This window comes from Coptis chinensis, chromosome 7, assembly GCF_015680905.1.
Source record: "Coptis chinensis isolate HL-2020 chromosome 7, ASM1568090v1, whole genome shotgun sequence".
NCBI lineage: Eukaryota > Viridiplantae > Streptophyta > Magnoliopsida > Ranunculales > Ranunculaceae > Coptis > Coptis chinensis.
The window spans coordinates 31715465-31730699 of NC_141462.1; the positions used below are offsets into that span (position 1 = coordinate 31715465).

General features: G+C 39.2%; 1 protein-coding gene across 1 annotated transcript; it reads right to left on the reverse strand.

Moving 5' to 3' along the window:
• Positions 1 to 12758: 12758 nt before the first annotated feature.
• On the reverse strand, positions 12759 to 14333 carry LOC147487133 (protein FAR1-RELATED SEQUENCE 5-like). The gene is made up of 3 exons (XM_086573121.1): positions 13513 to 14333; positions 13208 to 13388; positions 12759 to 13091 (listed from the first exon to the last, which is right to left on the reverse strand). Exons 1-2 carry the CDS (start codon positions 14329 to 14331, stop codon positions 13218 to 13220), a joined length of 990 nt encoding a protein of 329 aa, XP_086429247.1. The 5' UTR covers positions 14332 to 14333; the 3' UTR covers positions 12759 to 13091; positions 13208 to 13217.
• Positions 14334 to 15235: the final 902 nt, after the last annotated feature.

The following is a 15235-nucleotide window of genomic DNA, read 5'->3' on the forward strand; positions in this document are numbered from 1 at the left end:
CCCCCCAAACATATTTAATTTGTTACCCGTTTTCCATGGTTTAGACCATGAAAAACCTTACCAACACATGCGTAGGATTGAACAAGTCCTTACAACATTCCATCATCCTACGGTTGGTGCGGAACAAGTTAAACTGAGGGTATTTCCCTTCACTTTAGACGATAAGGCAGCGTCTTGGTTAACTGCCCAAGCGCCTAACTCTGTGGACTCGTGGGCTAAACTTGTTTGTTGTTTGTTTATGGAACATTTTACCCACCCCTAAAGACGGATGAGATGCTTTCCAAGATTCATTTTTCCGACGTAATCCTCATGAATCATTTTTCGAGGCTTGGAATCGTTTCACCGATCTGCTTATAGAGTGTCCACACCATAACCTAGCAAAAGACACGCGTTAGTTCGTGCATTTTTCAAAGGACTTCAACATCACCATAAAAAGTCCTTGACATAATGAATGGGGTAGTTTCCTAAGTAAAGGAGCCTCGGAGGCTTACAAATTTTTGGAAGATCAAACTAAACGCTAATAACAATTGGGGGTAGTGATGATATCCCCGCCTCGCTAGTTCTTCTTCAACAGCTTAAGGCGGCGGCGGTATGTTTGAGATGAAACCCGATCTAGAACTTAAAAATTTAATCGAATCTCTAACTAAAAAGGTTGAGGCTATTTCTGTGCAACAAAAGCCTATCCCCGTCATGAATGTAAACTCCAACCCATGTAATTTCTGTTTGAGTCCTGAGCACCCTGACTCCTATTGTCCTCTTGCCTATGAACAACAACAATTAGAGCAAGATAATGTTTGCTCCATTAATAACTATCCTATTCCTAATGCCCCATGGAGACAACATCCCAACTTTAGTTGGCGAAACAATCAACAAGTTACACCTCCAGGGTTTAATAACCAAAATGTTAGGCAAGCAAACAATTATAATCAAGCTCCACCTAGGTGGTAAGGGCGGGGGGACAAGGTCAGGGAAATTATAATAATTATAACAACCAAAGCCAACCACGACAAGGTGTATCACAAGGTCGAGTAATTATAATAGTTATAATACCAATAGAGGTATCGTTAGATTAACAATAGTAACTATCACAACCCACCCATAAATAATCAACGTGAGATAGTTCCAAATCGCACCACTGTGACTACTACACCTACACAACCGGATCGTATCGACGCCTTTTATACAGGTTACCCAACAACTTTTCCAATCAATGACTCAAACAAACCAACAGATCTTACAATCCATAAATCGGGCATATCTGGCGGTTAGCCCAAGAGAAAGCCCAACCAAAAGGCGTGTTTCGGGATAAAGCGATACCAAACCCTAAAACAGCAAACACAGCCTTTGAGGTAAACGGTAATACTAGTACGGAAACTACAATCGTAGGTGACCTAAATGCCATCACCACTCTCCGTTCTGGAAGAGTGGTTGATAACAAAGTAACTACGCCTATAGTTACCCCATCAGTAATCCCTACACCGGATATCGAACTAGATACCGAAATAGAAACTGAAGAGCCTACCACTGTAGAGGTACCAGTTAAACCACAACCTAAGAAACCGAAAGCCAAGGTTACACATCAAGTCGAGCCATACGCGAAATATAGAGCGAAACCACCGTTCCCTCAAAAATTAGCCATGCTAACCAGGGATACAAATTTTGAGGAGATTAGGAACGTTTTCAAGAATCTAACGATAAACCTTCCTTTTCTAGAAGCTATTAAAAAGCTACCTAACCACGCTAAGTTTCTTAAAGAGTTGTTCACTACTAGGTGTAAGACCAACATACCTAAAGTTAGCCTTTCTAACTGAGCGGTTCCCAAACTTTATCTAAAAATAATGGAATTGTTAAGTACAAGGACCCCGGTCGCCCCATCAGTAAAATGCACCTTAGGAGATTCCCCACGACGATCGCGTTATTAGACACGGGGCGAAAGTGTTAACTTACTCCCATATTATTTGTATAAACAAATAGGTTTACAAGAAATGCAACCTACAAAAATAACGCGTTGCAATTAGCGGACGTGTCAATTAAGTATCCTAAGGGTGTAGTGGAAAACGCGTGCTTGTTAAGGTTCATGATTTCTACTATCCTGCTGATTTTGTTATCCTCGATCTGTAAGTCGCTAACGACTCTGTCATCGATCATCTTAGGGTGCCCCTTCTGGCTTATCGCCAACGCTTTATAAATTGCCGCGATGGTAAGATGTCCTTATCTTTTGGCCATCTTACTGTTGAGGTAAATGTTTTTAAAATGATGAAACAGTTACCAGATTCCTCTATAGATGGGGAGGTTAGCATGATTGAGAGCTTAGCTCAAGATTATTTTAACAACACGTTTCCCGAAAACAATATGTACAAATTCCTTTCTTTTGGAACTTCAGATTTTGTAAATGACTCCTACTTAGAGGAAGTCAACACCATCCTTGAGCCCACACCAATTGTAGACCCCCGGTTGCTCCATATATATCGAGTATGAAGACTTGCTGCCTAAGCAAGTATTCATTATGCAAAATGAGGACCCGGCCGAAACATCTATTGATTTTCCTTCCACCCCTGTGCTTAAACCTCTTTCCCGGAGTTAAAATATATTCAACTTGATCCGATGGTAGTCATCCGGTAATTATATCTTTTTCGTTATCTAAGAATGAAGAGACAAGTTTAATCCGGGTGATTAGGGAACATCGGGTCTCGCGATTGGTTGGTCCCTAGCCGACATTAAAGGAATTGACCCTAATGTTTGCACTCATCGTATCCATTTGGAGGATAACGCAAGACTTTCGCTAACCTCACCGACGCTTTGAACCCCGCCATGAAAGAAGTGGTTAGGGAAGAAGTGCTACGATTACTTTCGATCGCGGGTATCATATACCCAATCTCGATAGCGAATGGGTAAGCCCCATTCATGTAGTTCCTAAGAAATCGGGAGTTACCATGGTGCGTAATGGAAAGGGTGACTATGTTGTCACACAAGGTCCTATGAAATGGAAGATCTGTATTGATTACAGATGTTTAAATGCTATGAACGAAAGGATCACTTTCCTTTACCTTTTATAGATCAAATGCTCGAGCGCCCTAGCGGGTCATGCTTTTTATTGTTTTCTGGATGGCTACTCAGGCTATTTTCAGATTATTATTGATATTGATGACCAAGAAAAGACTACCTTCACATGTCCCTTTGGAACATATGCCTATAAACGAATGCCTTTTGGCCTTTGTAATGCTCCCCGTACCTTCCAAATTGTATGCTTCATATATTTAGTGACATGGTAGAGCGCTTTATGGAAGTTTTCATGGATGATTTTTCTATCTATGGGGATTCCTTCACAGACTGTTTGTCTAACCTGTCTAAGATTTTGACATGGTGTGAAGAAAAGAGCCTCGTTTTAAATTGGGAAAAGTGTCATTTCATGGTAAAAAAGGGCATAGTACTAGGTCACATTGTATCTAGTGATGGCATCGAAGTAGATAAGGCCAAACTAGATAAGATAGCGACTTTACCTAAAAACCACGATTTGTCCGTGATATTAGAGCCTTTCTAGGCCATGCAGGTTTTTATAGGCGGTTTATTAAAGACTTTTCGAAAATAGCTAGACCTTTAACTAATCTGCTTTTGAAAGATGCAATCTTTGATTTTAATTTTAACTGTAAGCAGGCTTTTGAAACTTTAAAAGCCGTCCTAACCTCTGCACCGATTATACAGCCTCCCGATTGGTCTAAACCTTTCGAACTCATGTGTGATGCTACTGACTATGCAGTTGGTGTAGTCTTGGGACAAAAACTAGATAATAAGTCCACTGTTATTTATTATGCTAGTAAAACCTTAAACGATGCTCAACGGAATTATTCAACTATCGAAAAAGAATTCTTAGCCATCATTTATGCTTTAGATAAGTTTCGTCCTTATTTGGTTGGTTTTAAAACTTTAGTTTACACGGACCATGCAGCCCTTAAGTACCTTCTTGCAAAGAAGGATGCTAAGCAGAGATTAATCCGATAGATCCTTCTCCTGCAAGAGTTCACATTAGAAATAAAGGACAAAAGAGGGGTCGAAAACGTAGTTGCCGACCACTTATCTAGACTTACAAACGATGATAATAGTGATTCTGAGTCCATACCGAACTATTTTCCTGATGAGCATCTGTATGCTATTTTTTCAAAGACCATGGTATGCCGACATTGTAAATTATTTAGCGCTGATGTTATGCCTTATAATTGGTCAAGAAATGAACGTAAGAAGCTCTTGGCCAGAGTTAAGTTATACTACTGGGATGAGCCCTACCTTTTTAAGTATTGTGCGGATCAGATTATTTGTCATTGTATTCCCCAGTGGGAATATAATGAATTTCTATCGTTCTGCCATGACAAAGAGTGTGGTGGCCATTTCAGTGGGATGAAAACAGCCGCTAAAGTTCTTCAATATGGATTTTATTGGCCAACCGTTTTTAAGGATGCCCAAGTGCATTGCAAGACGTGTATTCATTGCCAACAACTTGGGCGAATCACGAAGCGTAATATGATACCATTAAATCCAATGTTGATAGTAGAAATTTTTGACGTTTGGGGTATTGATTTCATGGGTCCCTTCCCTATTTCCCACGGTTACATTTATATTCTAGTTGCTGTGGACTACGTGTCTAAATGGATAGAGGCCTTAGCTTGCCGTAGCAATGACCATAAGACCGTTGTTTTTTTTATTAAAGAATATATTTTCTGTTGGTTTGGCATTCCTAAAGCCATCATTAGTGATGGTGGAACACATTTTTGCAACAAAGTTGTTGCATCCCTAGTGAAAAAGTATGGAGTTACACACAAAGTAGCAACTCCTTATCATCCACAAACTAGCGGACAAGTAGAAGTTTCTAATAGGGAAATCAAAAAGATTTTAGAAACAACTGTAAACCCTGATAGGAAAGACCGGGTCGGGCGACTATCGGATGCCTTATGGGCGATAGAACTTCTTTCAAAACTCCTATAGGTATGTCTCCCCTTTAGACTTGTATTTGGGAAACCATGTCATTTGCCCGTTGAATTAGAGCACCGTGCTCGTGGGCTATAAAAGCCTTAACTTCAATATTGATGAGGCGGTGTCAAACGCAAGTTGCAATTGAATGAGCTTGAAGAAATCCGTGAAGCGATTCTTACGATCTCATTTAATGATTATAAAGCTAACATGAAACGTGTTCATGATAAGCAAATCTTGGCGCAAAGAGTTTGTGGTCGGTCAAAAGGTCTTGCTTTACAACTCCCCGTCTACATATTTTCCCGGAAAACTAAAACCCAATGGTCCGGGTCCTTTCTCGTTATCAAGTCACCCTTACGGGGTAATCAGCTTGGTAAATCCCACGGACAACAATACCTTTCAAGTTAATGGTCAACGGTTAAAACATTTTCACGAACTTCTGTCCCCTGATATAGAGGAAGTCCTTTTACAGGACCCTGTTTATGAGGATTGACCTTTGTCATTTGGTGCACTTCCTTTCATTTCCATATAGTGGTAAGTGCACCATTCAGGTAACCGGGCCCTCCCTATGGAGTGTGTGGCTATAAGTACCGGATCCTAAGTCCACAGTTAACATAATTCACGTTTTCCACTTTTGCATGTTTTCTCGGGTTTTGAGTCATGTTCCTCTATGGAGTGAAGTATGTATTTATTGTTTTTCGTTTTTCTTATAATAAACTAAAAAAAAAAAAATCTAAATAGTAGAAATAGCAATCCAACAAGTCTTGGGAATCTGACTTTAAATGACTCACGTTAGAACAAATTTTATGTTTAAAAATTTGTTTGGGGGTGGGTAGTCGGTCTTTCCATCCGGATTGCTCGAACTTTCCATTTTTGTTGCTTAGGCCCAGTAGTGTAGTTCATTTTGGTTGATGTTATCTCAAACTTAGATTTCCTTCGTTCGCATAACTTACGTCAAACACGCACTTTTAGGCATTTTTCCACCTTCATATATGTCACCCATGGTTGGAATTGAGTGTTTTATGGATCATTGGATTGGAAATTCTCTCCTGATCATTTCCATAACTCATTCGCCAAAATCAGGCCAGTAACGAAGCGACAATTTGAATTTGAAATTGCGCGAAAAATCGGAAAATTTCAGAATTCAAATTGGGCTTGGGCCCAAACTGCATGCACGTTTGTGCGTCTCCTTCCTTCCTAAAAACGCACAGTTGTTTCCTTTTCCAATCCCGCCGGTTACCAAGGTTTAAAACAAACCTTAAACACCAAAATAATAATAATAAAAAAAAAAAAAAAAAAAAAGAATAGAAAACCTAACTACACTCACGCCAAGTAATTCAATCCAACTAAAATCTTCTCCAAACCATTACCACCACCTACCCCAACAAATTTTACAACTCCGGAAACAGCCACCAATTCAAGTCCCAACCTGCCACCATACCCACCACTGCCACCACCGTTGTTTCTAGTTGTTTTTCATCAAACTCGCCTCCCCCACAGTCTACAAAACCATTGGTTGTTTCAAAAACTTCAATGGCGCTACGACGAAGAATTTTGTCGGAGCACGTGTTTACTTCCGACAGCTTCGCGCCATTTTACGACGCGGAGATGATGAGGAGGATTGAACGGACGGTGGTAATTTTCGATTGAGGAATTCTATCACTATGATTTGGTAGAACAGTTTTATAAGAAGCGAGAATTGAGGGGATAGGATTTTTATTAAGGTAGCAGGAACGAGGAGAGAAGTAACTTGAGAGATTGTTGTTGATCGTTAGGAATTACGGCTTTGAAAGCAACCTAGAACGACCATTCGGGAATCGATTATCTTGGAGTTCCTGCTTTGATGAAAGATACCGTGGAGGGTGAATACAATCGACATCTCATTGCGTCCGCCCGATTGACGAGAACCAATCAACCGGCCAGTAGTTTCGGTGGATTGGTAGGAACGCCCGGGAAAGACAAAGTCGGCGATATCGGTCTGCAATGTCCGCGACATTCACGGATTTTGCAAACGAATAAGTATAATTTCTGCATCCTCGATTTAATGTTTAATGTGATTAGAGGAGTGGGAAAGAGCTTTAGCCTCTTCCGTATTGATCACTAAGATCATGCTCTCCTTTAGAGCTGTTGCAAAATCTGCTCCTATTAAGATCAAATTGCATTCTAATGCAAGTATCTATACGGATTGCATCCAAGAGACTTGGCCGTTGTCTGAAGAAAAGGTGGTTGAGTCGGAGGATGAAAGGGAGGATATGACATGTCTGGATGACAACGCCTTAGATAGTTGTAGTTCTAATTTAGAACGCATGCAAGTGTTGCAAACTGGCTTGCGTTGCGTTTATGGTATTTGTGAAGATATCGAGAGATAGACAGATTGTAGTAGAATAAATAAGCAAAGCGAACCTCCGGACGAGACTTGAAATGCTCGAAAGGGGTCAGGACGACATCTTGTCTAACTTGGAGACTATCCACCAGTATCACCAAGCCCGATTATCACGATCTTCGGGATTGAGATGGAAGAACGGCGCTTGTTCGAATAGAGATGCTACGACGATGCCACCCGTGGAGGATTACGTTTCAGCCGAAGTCGAGAGGCATGGCGTCGTCGCCGAAGGACAGATGGCTCAAGCCATTCTCCATCCCAGGACCAATCTCCATCTCAGGGTCCATCTTCATCACATAACTAGGTGTTCACCATCAGTTTGTTTTCGCTGTTATTTCATATTTTATTATTATTATTATTAATTGGATTTTAATTTAGTTGTTAAATTTAAATATTAATGTGTTTGTTTTATGTTGTTTGGTTTTAAATTTTAGTTTTAATATAATTGGTTATTTTCGACTTCTGCTTATTTTTATCATTAATCCCACCTTCCCGACTTGTTTGGGGGTGGTAATATTTATACCGAGCATAATTTGTTATATAATCGTCTGATGTAAAGTTGTCTTGGAGGAAAGGTTGCGAATTTGGCCGATATCGGCATATCTATGATTTTGTGTGGTGGTAGCATGAAATCTAGAAGAGTTTAGAAGTTACTATTCTAAATCCAGTATAAAAGATACCAGGATTTTTAGAAAATCAAGAAGATGGTTTGTTTCCGTTTTCGGGTTTGGAAAGTTTCTAGTTCCGAAAATTGCCTTAAAACAATTTGGCATCTTGCCGATTCGTTTTGGAAGCTCAGAACCTATTTAAACCCCCTTCATTCTACACTAACAAACCACACTACACCCCACCATCATCCCTCACCTTTCACTCCAAGCTTTTCCTTCTTTTTCCTCCAAACTTCTCGCCCGGCCTTTACGGCGATTGCGCCTCGATCAAGCGCATTCGCTACTGCGCATTGTACACTTCCAGAAATTTTACTCAGAAAGGACCAGCGCCTTCCCTTGAGCGACTTCCAAACACTGTAATTCCAAAAACCCACGAGCTCGACCGCGCCCTAAGCGAGCGCACCCGCGCCTTGCCTTCTGTGAACGCGGAAAATTCCAATTTTCAGAGGGTCATTCCAGGATTTTTGGAACTGTTCAAAGAGTAGTTGAGATGACATCTCCTATAGTCATACCTAAACAGTCTTTCGAAGATGTGTTGGGCACCGAGACCTATGGACATTGGTTCCGACACAGGATCCTGCAATTAGGGTGGCGCCATCTACTGGTAAGTGATGACGATTCATATTCACCATGACTTATCGCTTATTTCTACGACCACGTACGTTAAATTCTATTGTAATCGGGATGGAGAACAAGAATTCTCCGTCGAGTCAATCGATGACGACACATAATTCAATAAAAATGTGGTCGCTTTAGTTTCGTGGATTACCAATACCTTATCCTGTTCACACATGGGCATATATGACCGATAATGCATACCTTTATGATTATACATATTTCCATGAGTATTATGGGGGAGGGGTATTTCGAGTAATGGACCAGGGGCGATATAGCATTGCCCTTGGTAGCCTTTCCCTAAACGAAGGCACCACCATGTTATTCATCCTGATGAATATTTTGGGGGAATGGCAGCTCATTTATGCAAACAGTACTGATGGTGACATTTTCCTCGCTTTAGCTGAGGGACGTCGCCGATATGACATCCCCCGAGTTTTAGTCGCTAGTCTTAAGAGAGCCCAAAGCATGAGGCATAAGTATCTTCTTATGCCTGTTTGGTAAGCCGCATTGGGTCGAAGTTGTTTACGTATTACATGCACAATTCACAGATTGGAAAGGGTTGAAGTCATGAGACCCACCAATTGGGTGGTTCTCGTTCGCGAATAATAATGACTTGGCGGGATGGCGGTGCAGCCTCATTTGGTCTCCCGTACATCCCATCGGACATAATAACACTTAACATGTTAGCATTAGTAGATGATAAATGGCGGCAAGCTTGGCAAATTATAATGGACTGGTAGGATGTGAAGGAACCTCGTCTCTTTGATGAGGAGGAGGATGCTTAAACGGGAGATAAGGTAAGTTTTTAGTTTTGTTATTGTCTGCTTATGTCCCAAGCAATTTAATTCTATTAACCCCATAATGGGTGGAACTCTTTTTTATATTTTTTTTTCCTATATTAGTATGTTCTAACCTTGTTTTGCGGATGTTAAATTTAACGGCGTTTCCATGGTATTTTTCTACCCTATTTATTTGAATGCTTTGAGGACAAAGCATGCTTCTTGTTTGAGGGGGGGGGGGGCATAGAAACACGTGTAATTAAGGCATCTGTTAGGATATAGATATGTATAATATGCATTTGTTTTCAAGTTAAAAATTTTAAAAAAATATAAAAAAATAAGTTTATGCTATACACTTAGGAATATTGGTATTATTTTCTTTCTCTATGCTCTTAACAATCTAGAAGTCTCACGTAGCTTTTGAATCAGAATAATTGTTAGAAACTTAGGTTAATATGTAGGTAATAATCTTTGCATCTATCTATAAATATATTACATGAGTATCTATGATTGTTAGCGAAGAAGTTTCAAATCTAGGCTAGAGTACTTATTCTACAAATCCCGGTGAGAATATAGCCTAAAGCCTTATATAGCGAAACATTTGAGAAATGACACAAGGGAGAAGTAAAATCCGGATAGAGAAATCACACGTCCACTTGCTTGATCACTACACCATATCTAAAGAGAATTTAGTCCCTCTTTGGATCGATATAGCATGAAATTCAAACCTATGAATTATTTTCCGCTAGTCACCCCTTCGAGCCTTTCTTTAGCCTTTCATAAACCACAAATCCTTGACCCTGTTACAAAAAAAAAAAAAAAAAAAAAAAAAAAAAAAAAAATATATATATATATATATATATATATATATATATATATATATATATATATATATATATATATATATATAAAGGTGCTAGGTAGACAAACAAAATTTGAGGACAAACATCCGTGACAGCAAAATCTCGTCCGTTCGATCAAAATCAGATCAAGATCAAGATGCAAATGCAATATTTGAAATTTGGGTGAAAAATCGATATTTCGAATTTGGATGGTTTGAAATTCTTCTGCGATGAAGGGTTTGGGTTTTGAATTTCAAAAACAAAGCATAATCAAACCCAAAATCATCAACAACGAAATCATCAACAACAAAATCAAACTACCAAAATCATCAACAACAAAATCATCAACAACAAAATCAAACCACCGAACAATCCAAAAATCAAAACCCAAAAACCCAAAATTCAAAACCCCTTATTTTTGAAGTTCATGGGCGAAGCAGTTTGTGGAACAACGAAATTTTTGATTGTCAACACCCAAATTTGACAATCTCAGCTACAAAACACAACATCATCAACAACAACCTTCAAATCCTAATTTTCTCTCCCTTATAATTTCTTGCCGACATTTCCAAGGTTTTTTTTTTTTTTTTTTTTTTTTTTTTTTTTTTTTATTATATGCTATCCTCAAATCCTAATAATGTATCAACTGTCTTGTTGTTGCCTGGCTTGGGTTTGATATTGTTTTTATGGGCGTGAATTGGGTGGGCTAGTTATAAGAAATTGGGATTTGAGGATAAAAGTGTTATGATCATTTGTTGAGTGATTTAGTTAAAATGGGAGTGGCAATGATGATGTGAATTTGTGGAGATGTAGATGAAAATGAGGTAATGGCCGAGAACTTTGGAAGTTCAGACGGAAGGAAATAATAAAACCAAATGAGTCGGTTTCAACCCAAAGATCCTCTAACTAATTGGCAATAACTGTGATATTCAAAACTTGATTGATTTATTTCGATGTTTACAAAATGACATACATTTGATGGTTCCTCATAAGTTTGTTTCCGTTTTGGAAGTCTTGGAAGAGATTAGAGATCCTGTTTGAGGCATAAGCTCGCTTTTTGCCCTTTTCTTGTTGAGATTTGTAGAGCCTTCTTCTCAAGCACTAAAAGCAGGTATAACTATTTATGTATATTGCATTGTTTGCCTGCTTCGTATCATTAACATTTTCATTTTAATTTGGCGGTTGTCAACTTTGCAAGGGCAACTGGTGATTTGAACTTCCCTCGGATGTTGATCTCAAACTTATTATACCGACTTATACATTGGAAGCTCAGATTCATGGGACTAAGCATCTAAGGGATACCCCTCCCCGATCCATCTAGTTAATGTCGAAAGATGGCTAAGAAAGAGTTACTGGATGGGGTTCTAACGTCCCTAATTTGGAAGAATGGGAAGCTTTAGAACATCGCGAGGAGGTGGGTTCAAATTCTGAATCAAAATCCTCCCCTTGAAGGACCTAAACTTGAATGTCATCTCCATTGATAGTCATCTTGGTTGTTCTACAGAAACGCTGGCTGGTGTTTTGCGATGAACATGAAGATATAAGTAGCAGTTTTAGGAAGCCTAGAAGATATAGGGCCTGTCAAGAAAGAGATAAACATTGAAGGTAAAAAGATGGTTGCCGATGGAATTGATGCTTTCGGGGACAAGTTGATGAGAATGGGGCGATTGGCTGCCTGCTGTAAGTCGAAGTACTCAAGAAGATTCGAGAAGAAAAGCTAGGCGGGGCTATGCAAAGCATCTTCGACAAAGAGGATTTCAAGTAGAAACTAGCATGGAAGCAGTTGATGATAGTGAATGCCCGAGCTATTGCATGAGAGTTCGATGTGACAGGATTTATCCCCGATGCAAGCAAATGCCACGAGATATGCGGTGAAGGATCGATCACCCAGGAGATGATTAATCGGACCAACGAGTGTTGATGCATCATGTGCAGATGACATGAGTAGTGAGCGAGAGTTGGATGTTGCGGTCCTTATCTGAATTTGTTTAGGGAATTTGGGCATTTCGTTTTCGGAATAACTCGGAATTTTCTGTTTTACGGAATGACTCGACATTTACGTTTTACGTAAAGATGTGGTATCATGGAATAAGATAAAATGACTCTGACATTTCTGTTTCAGAACTTGCTTTAGTGTACCATTTTCTTTTGTTCAATTCATTTTAATATTTGATTCCCAAACTCTGACAGAAATAAACTCTTACATAAATAACCAAATTTCCATATACACCAAAAACCAATATGGGCAGTTCGAAACATCTGACAGAAAATGCTTCTCCTATGCCCAGTTCGAAACTCAACTCTGACAGAAGTTGTTAAGGAACTTAAGGCTGCTCTAACTTGTTATGATCAGTTCGAAATAAACTTTGACAGAACTAAACCAATATCAATCAATATGCAATATCAATTTTCTCTGACAGAACTAATCAATATGCAATATCAGTTTTAGCTAATCAATATTCTAAACCAATATTCAAAACCAATATTCTAAACCAACAGCCAAAACTTGCACCAAAACTTTGACAGCCAATACAAAATACCAAATGCAATAGTATGGTCATCAATACAAAATTCGAAATTGGATTAACTATTACACACCCTTAACTCTGACAGAACTAAAAACTCTGACAGAACACACCCTAACTCTGACAGAGAGAACACACCCTAACTCTGACAGAACTGAAAACTCTCCAACACACCCTAACTCTGACAGAACTGAAAACTCTGACAGAACTCAGCTTGTATCAATAACCAATCCTTCACAACACCAGCTACATTCATCGTAAGTGCCGAAGTCTTCCCAACAAGTCAAAACACCGCAAGATTCAATCCAAAGCTACTGCAAGCATCGAAGGATCGAAGGATCAGTTTACACAAAATGGCAAAAATTCTTCATAAGCATCGAAGTAACGATTAACCAATAAACCAAGCAACCTAGCAACCAAAAATACTCACATTTTACAAATTACGTCTTATTTTTCTCCGGACAATTTCTCGAGTCATGGTTAGCAATCTTTCCACAGGTTTTACACATTCTTCCTGGATTGTTTAGGGCTATCTCTTTGGAGGATTTCCATCTATCCGCTTTCTTCTTCCTCCCTTTTGTTTGAGATATGTTGGGATTCAGAATCAATATCTAAAATAAAAATTTCGAAGTCAAAATCAAATAATTTTTTATATCAAATTAAAAATTAAAATAAATCAAATAACATTAAACACTAAACTGATATCAAATTAAACATTAATATCACAATCATAACCTGTGAGGTATCAACGAAAGACTCTTCAACTATATCATCTTCACTATCTTTGTCTCCTTCGTTGGAAGTATTATTCAACGTCGAAACATGCTTAGCCATTTCATCCATCTTTTCTATAAAATATGAATAAGCCTCAACACTATTCCCCGCATCGTAAGCCACTTGAGAAGCAACCTTGATACAATGCGCCACTCTCAAAAGTTCATGGTTTTCATGGCCGGCCGCTAATCCAGTATGAAACTCCGCTCTATACGTGTTTGCCTTTTGCATCCACCGCTTCAAAATAAAATGCCTTGGAATCTCTTCAATCTCGTAACGTTGAAAAAGCTTTAACATGTGACCACAAAGTAACCCCATAAACTGAAAATGCTTACATTCACAGTCTCCCTCTAAGGTTCTTCTATTGAAACTCACTTTCCAAACGGACTTCTTCTGCGGGTCTCTGAATTTCACCATGTAGCTTCCGGTTCCATTGTTGACAATCTCATCCCCATCAAATTTGTACTCCATCTTTGCCTTGTCGAATTGCTCCTTAAATTTATTAAATGCATTAATCGTATAGACCGTCGCAGCATGCATAAGGAGGAAAGCATCGTTAGCCACAATTCGTGAACTATACTCAGTGCGGTAATCAGCATCTCTTTCATTCCTAGCAATCAAAGCCAAAGATCTCTCATTACCGTGTACAAACTCCATCAGCATAGTGCTCGAGTTTACGAATTGGTCGTAATGAGAATTCATCGATTCACTCCTCCCAGTCGTATGCATGCCAGCAAAAAAGGTGTCACTGAGATAACAAGGAACCCATTTCTCCCGCATTGAATATATCTCTGTCAACCAATGATTTCCAGACAACTCATACTTCTCAATGATTGTACACCATCTTCTCTCAAAATCATCAATCCTATACGAAAAAGAAATAGTGTTCCTCAACTCAGTTACCAATGTCTCAAATTTGGTAAAGGACATCTTCTCTTGGAATTTCTGCATAATATGCGAGGCGATGCGATGACAGTATCGGGGAACACTTTAGCAATTTTGCGGTCATCGCTCTATCCGGTCGATGATGATTGCGGTTGGCGACGACCACCCATGGTGCAAGCCGGGCTTTAAAAAACCATATGAATGTATCTTACGTCTCATCAAGTAACAACGCGCAACCAAACCAAACTGAATCGACCGCATATGATGATTGACTCGATAAAAGGGGCAAAAGGCATAGAGTATGCATTGCATACGATATGTGGTATCAAAAGAGACAACATCCCGAAATATTCATCTTTTTTCGAGACCTCCCATCAACCCGAGGAAAAAGTTCTTGCAGTCCCATTCAAATCTAGATCAATAAGCGTAGAGTAAAACGGGGATCCGGGCACTCTTATGCATAAAATATTTAAGCGGCGGTTGCATCACCTTCTTTAGGCATCTTCCTAGTCAAACCATAATGATGGTTCCAACAATCTTTCTTTGTAAACCCAACTTCTTCCCACTAAAACAGGCTGCAACTTTACCGACGGGTAAACAATTTTCACCAAAAATCAATCAAGACGCCGAGGGCATATTTTTATTCGATCTCATGAGAATTCTCTTTCTTCGGACTAACCAAACCGTGGCTATGGTCATTTTCAACGAAGCTTACATAGTATATATCATCGTGTTTTCTTTTTGTAACACGATTCTAGCGGGGCAACTACACTTGATAGTGCTAGTATTTCTAGAAACA

Bases quoted from the DNA above. Each gene is read 5' to 3' on its own strand.
- LOC147487133 (XM_086573121.1), bottom strand. From the start codon at position 14,331: ATGCGGGAGAAATGGGTTCCTTGTTATCTCAGTGACACCTTTTTTGCT. The intron at 13,389-13,512 runs GTTATGATTGTG...TTTTTATTTTAG, and splicing joins CTTTCGTTGATACCTCACAG to ATATTGATTCTGAATCCCAA.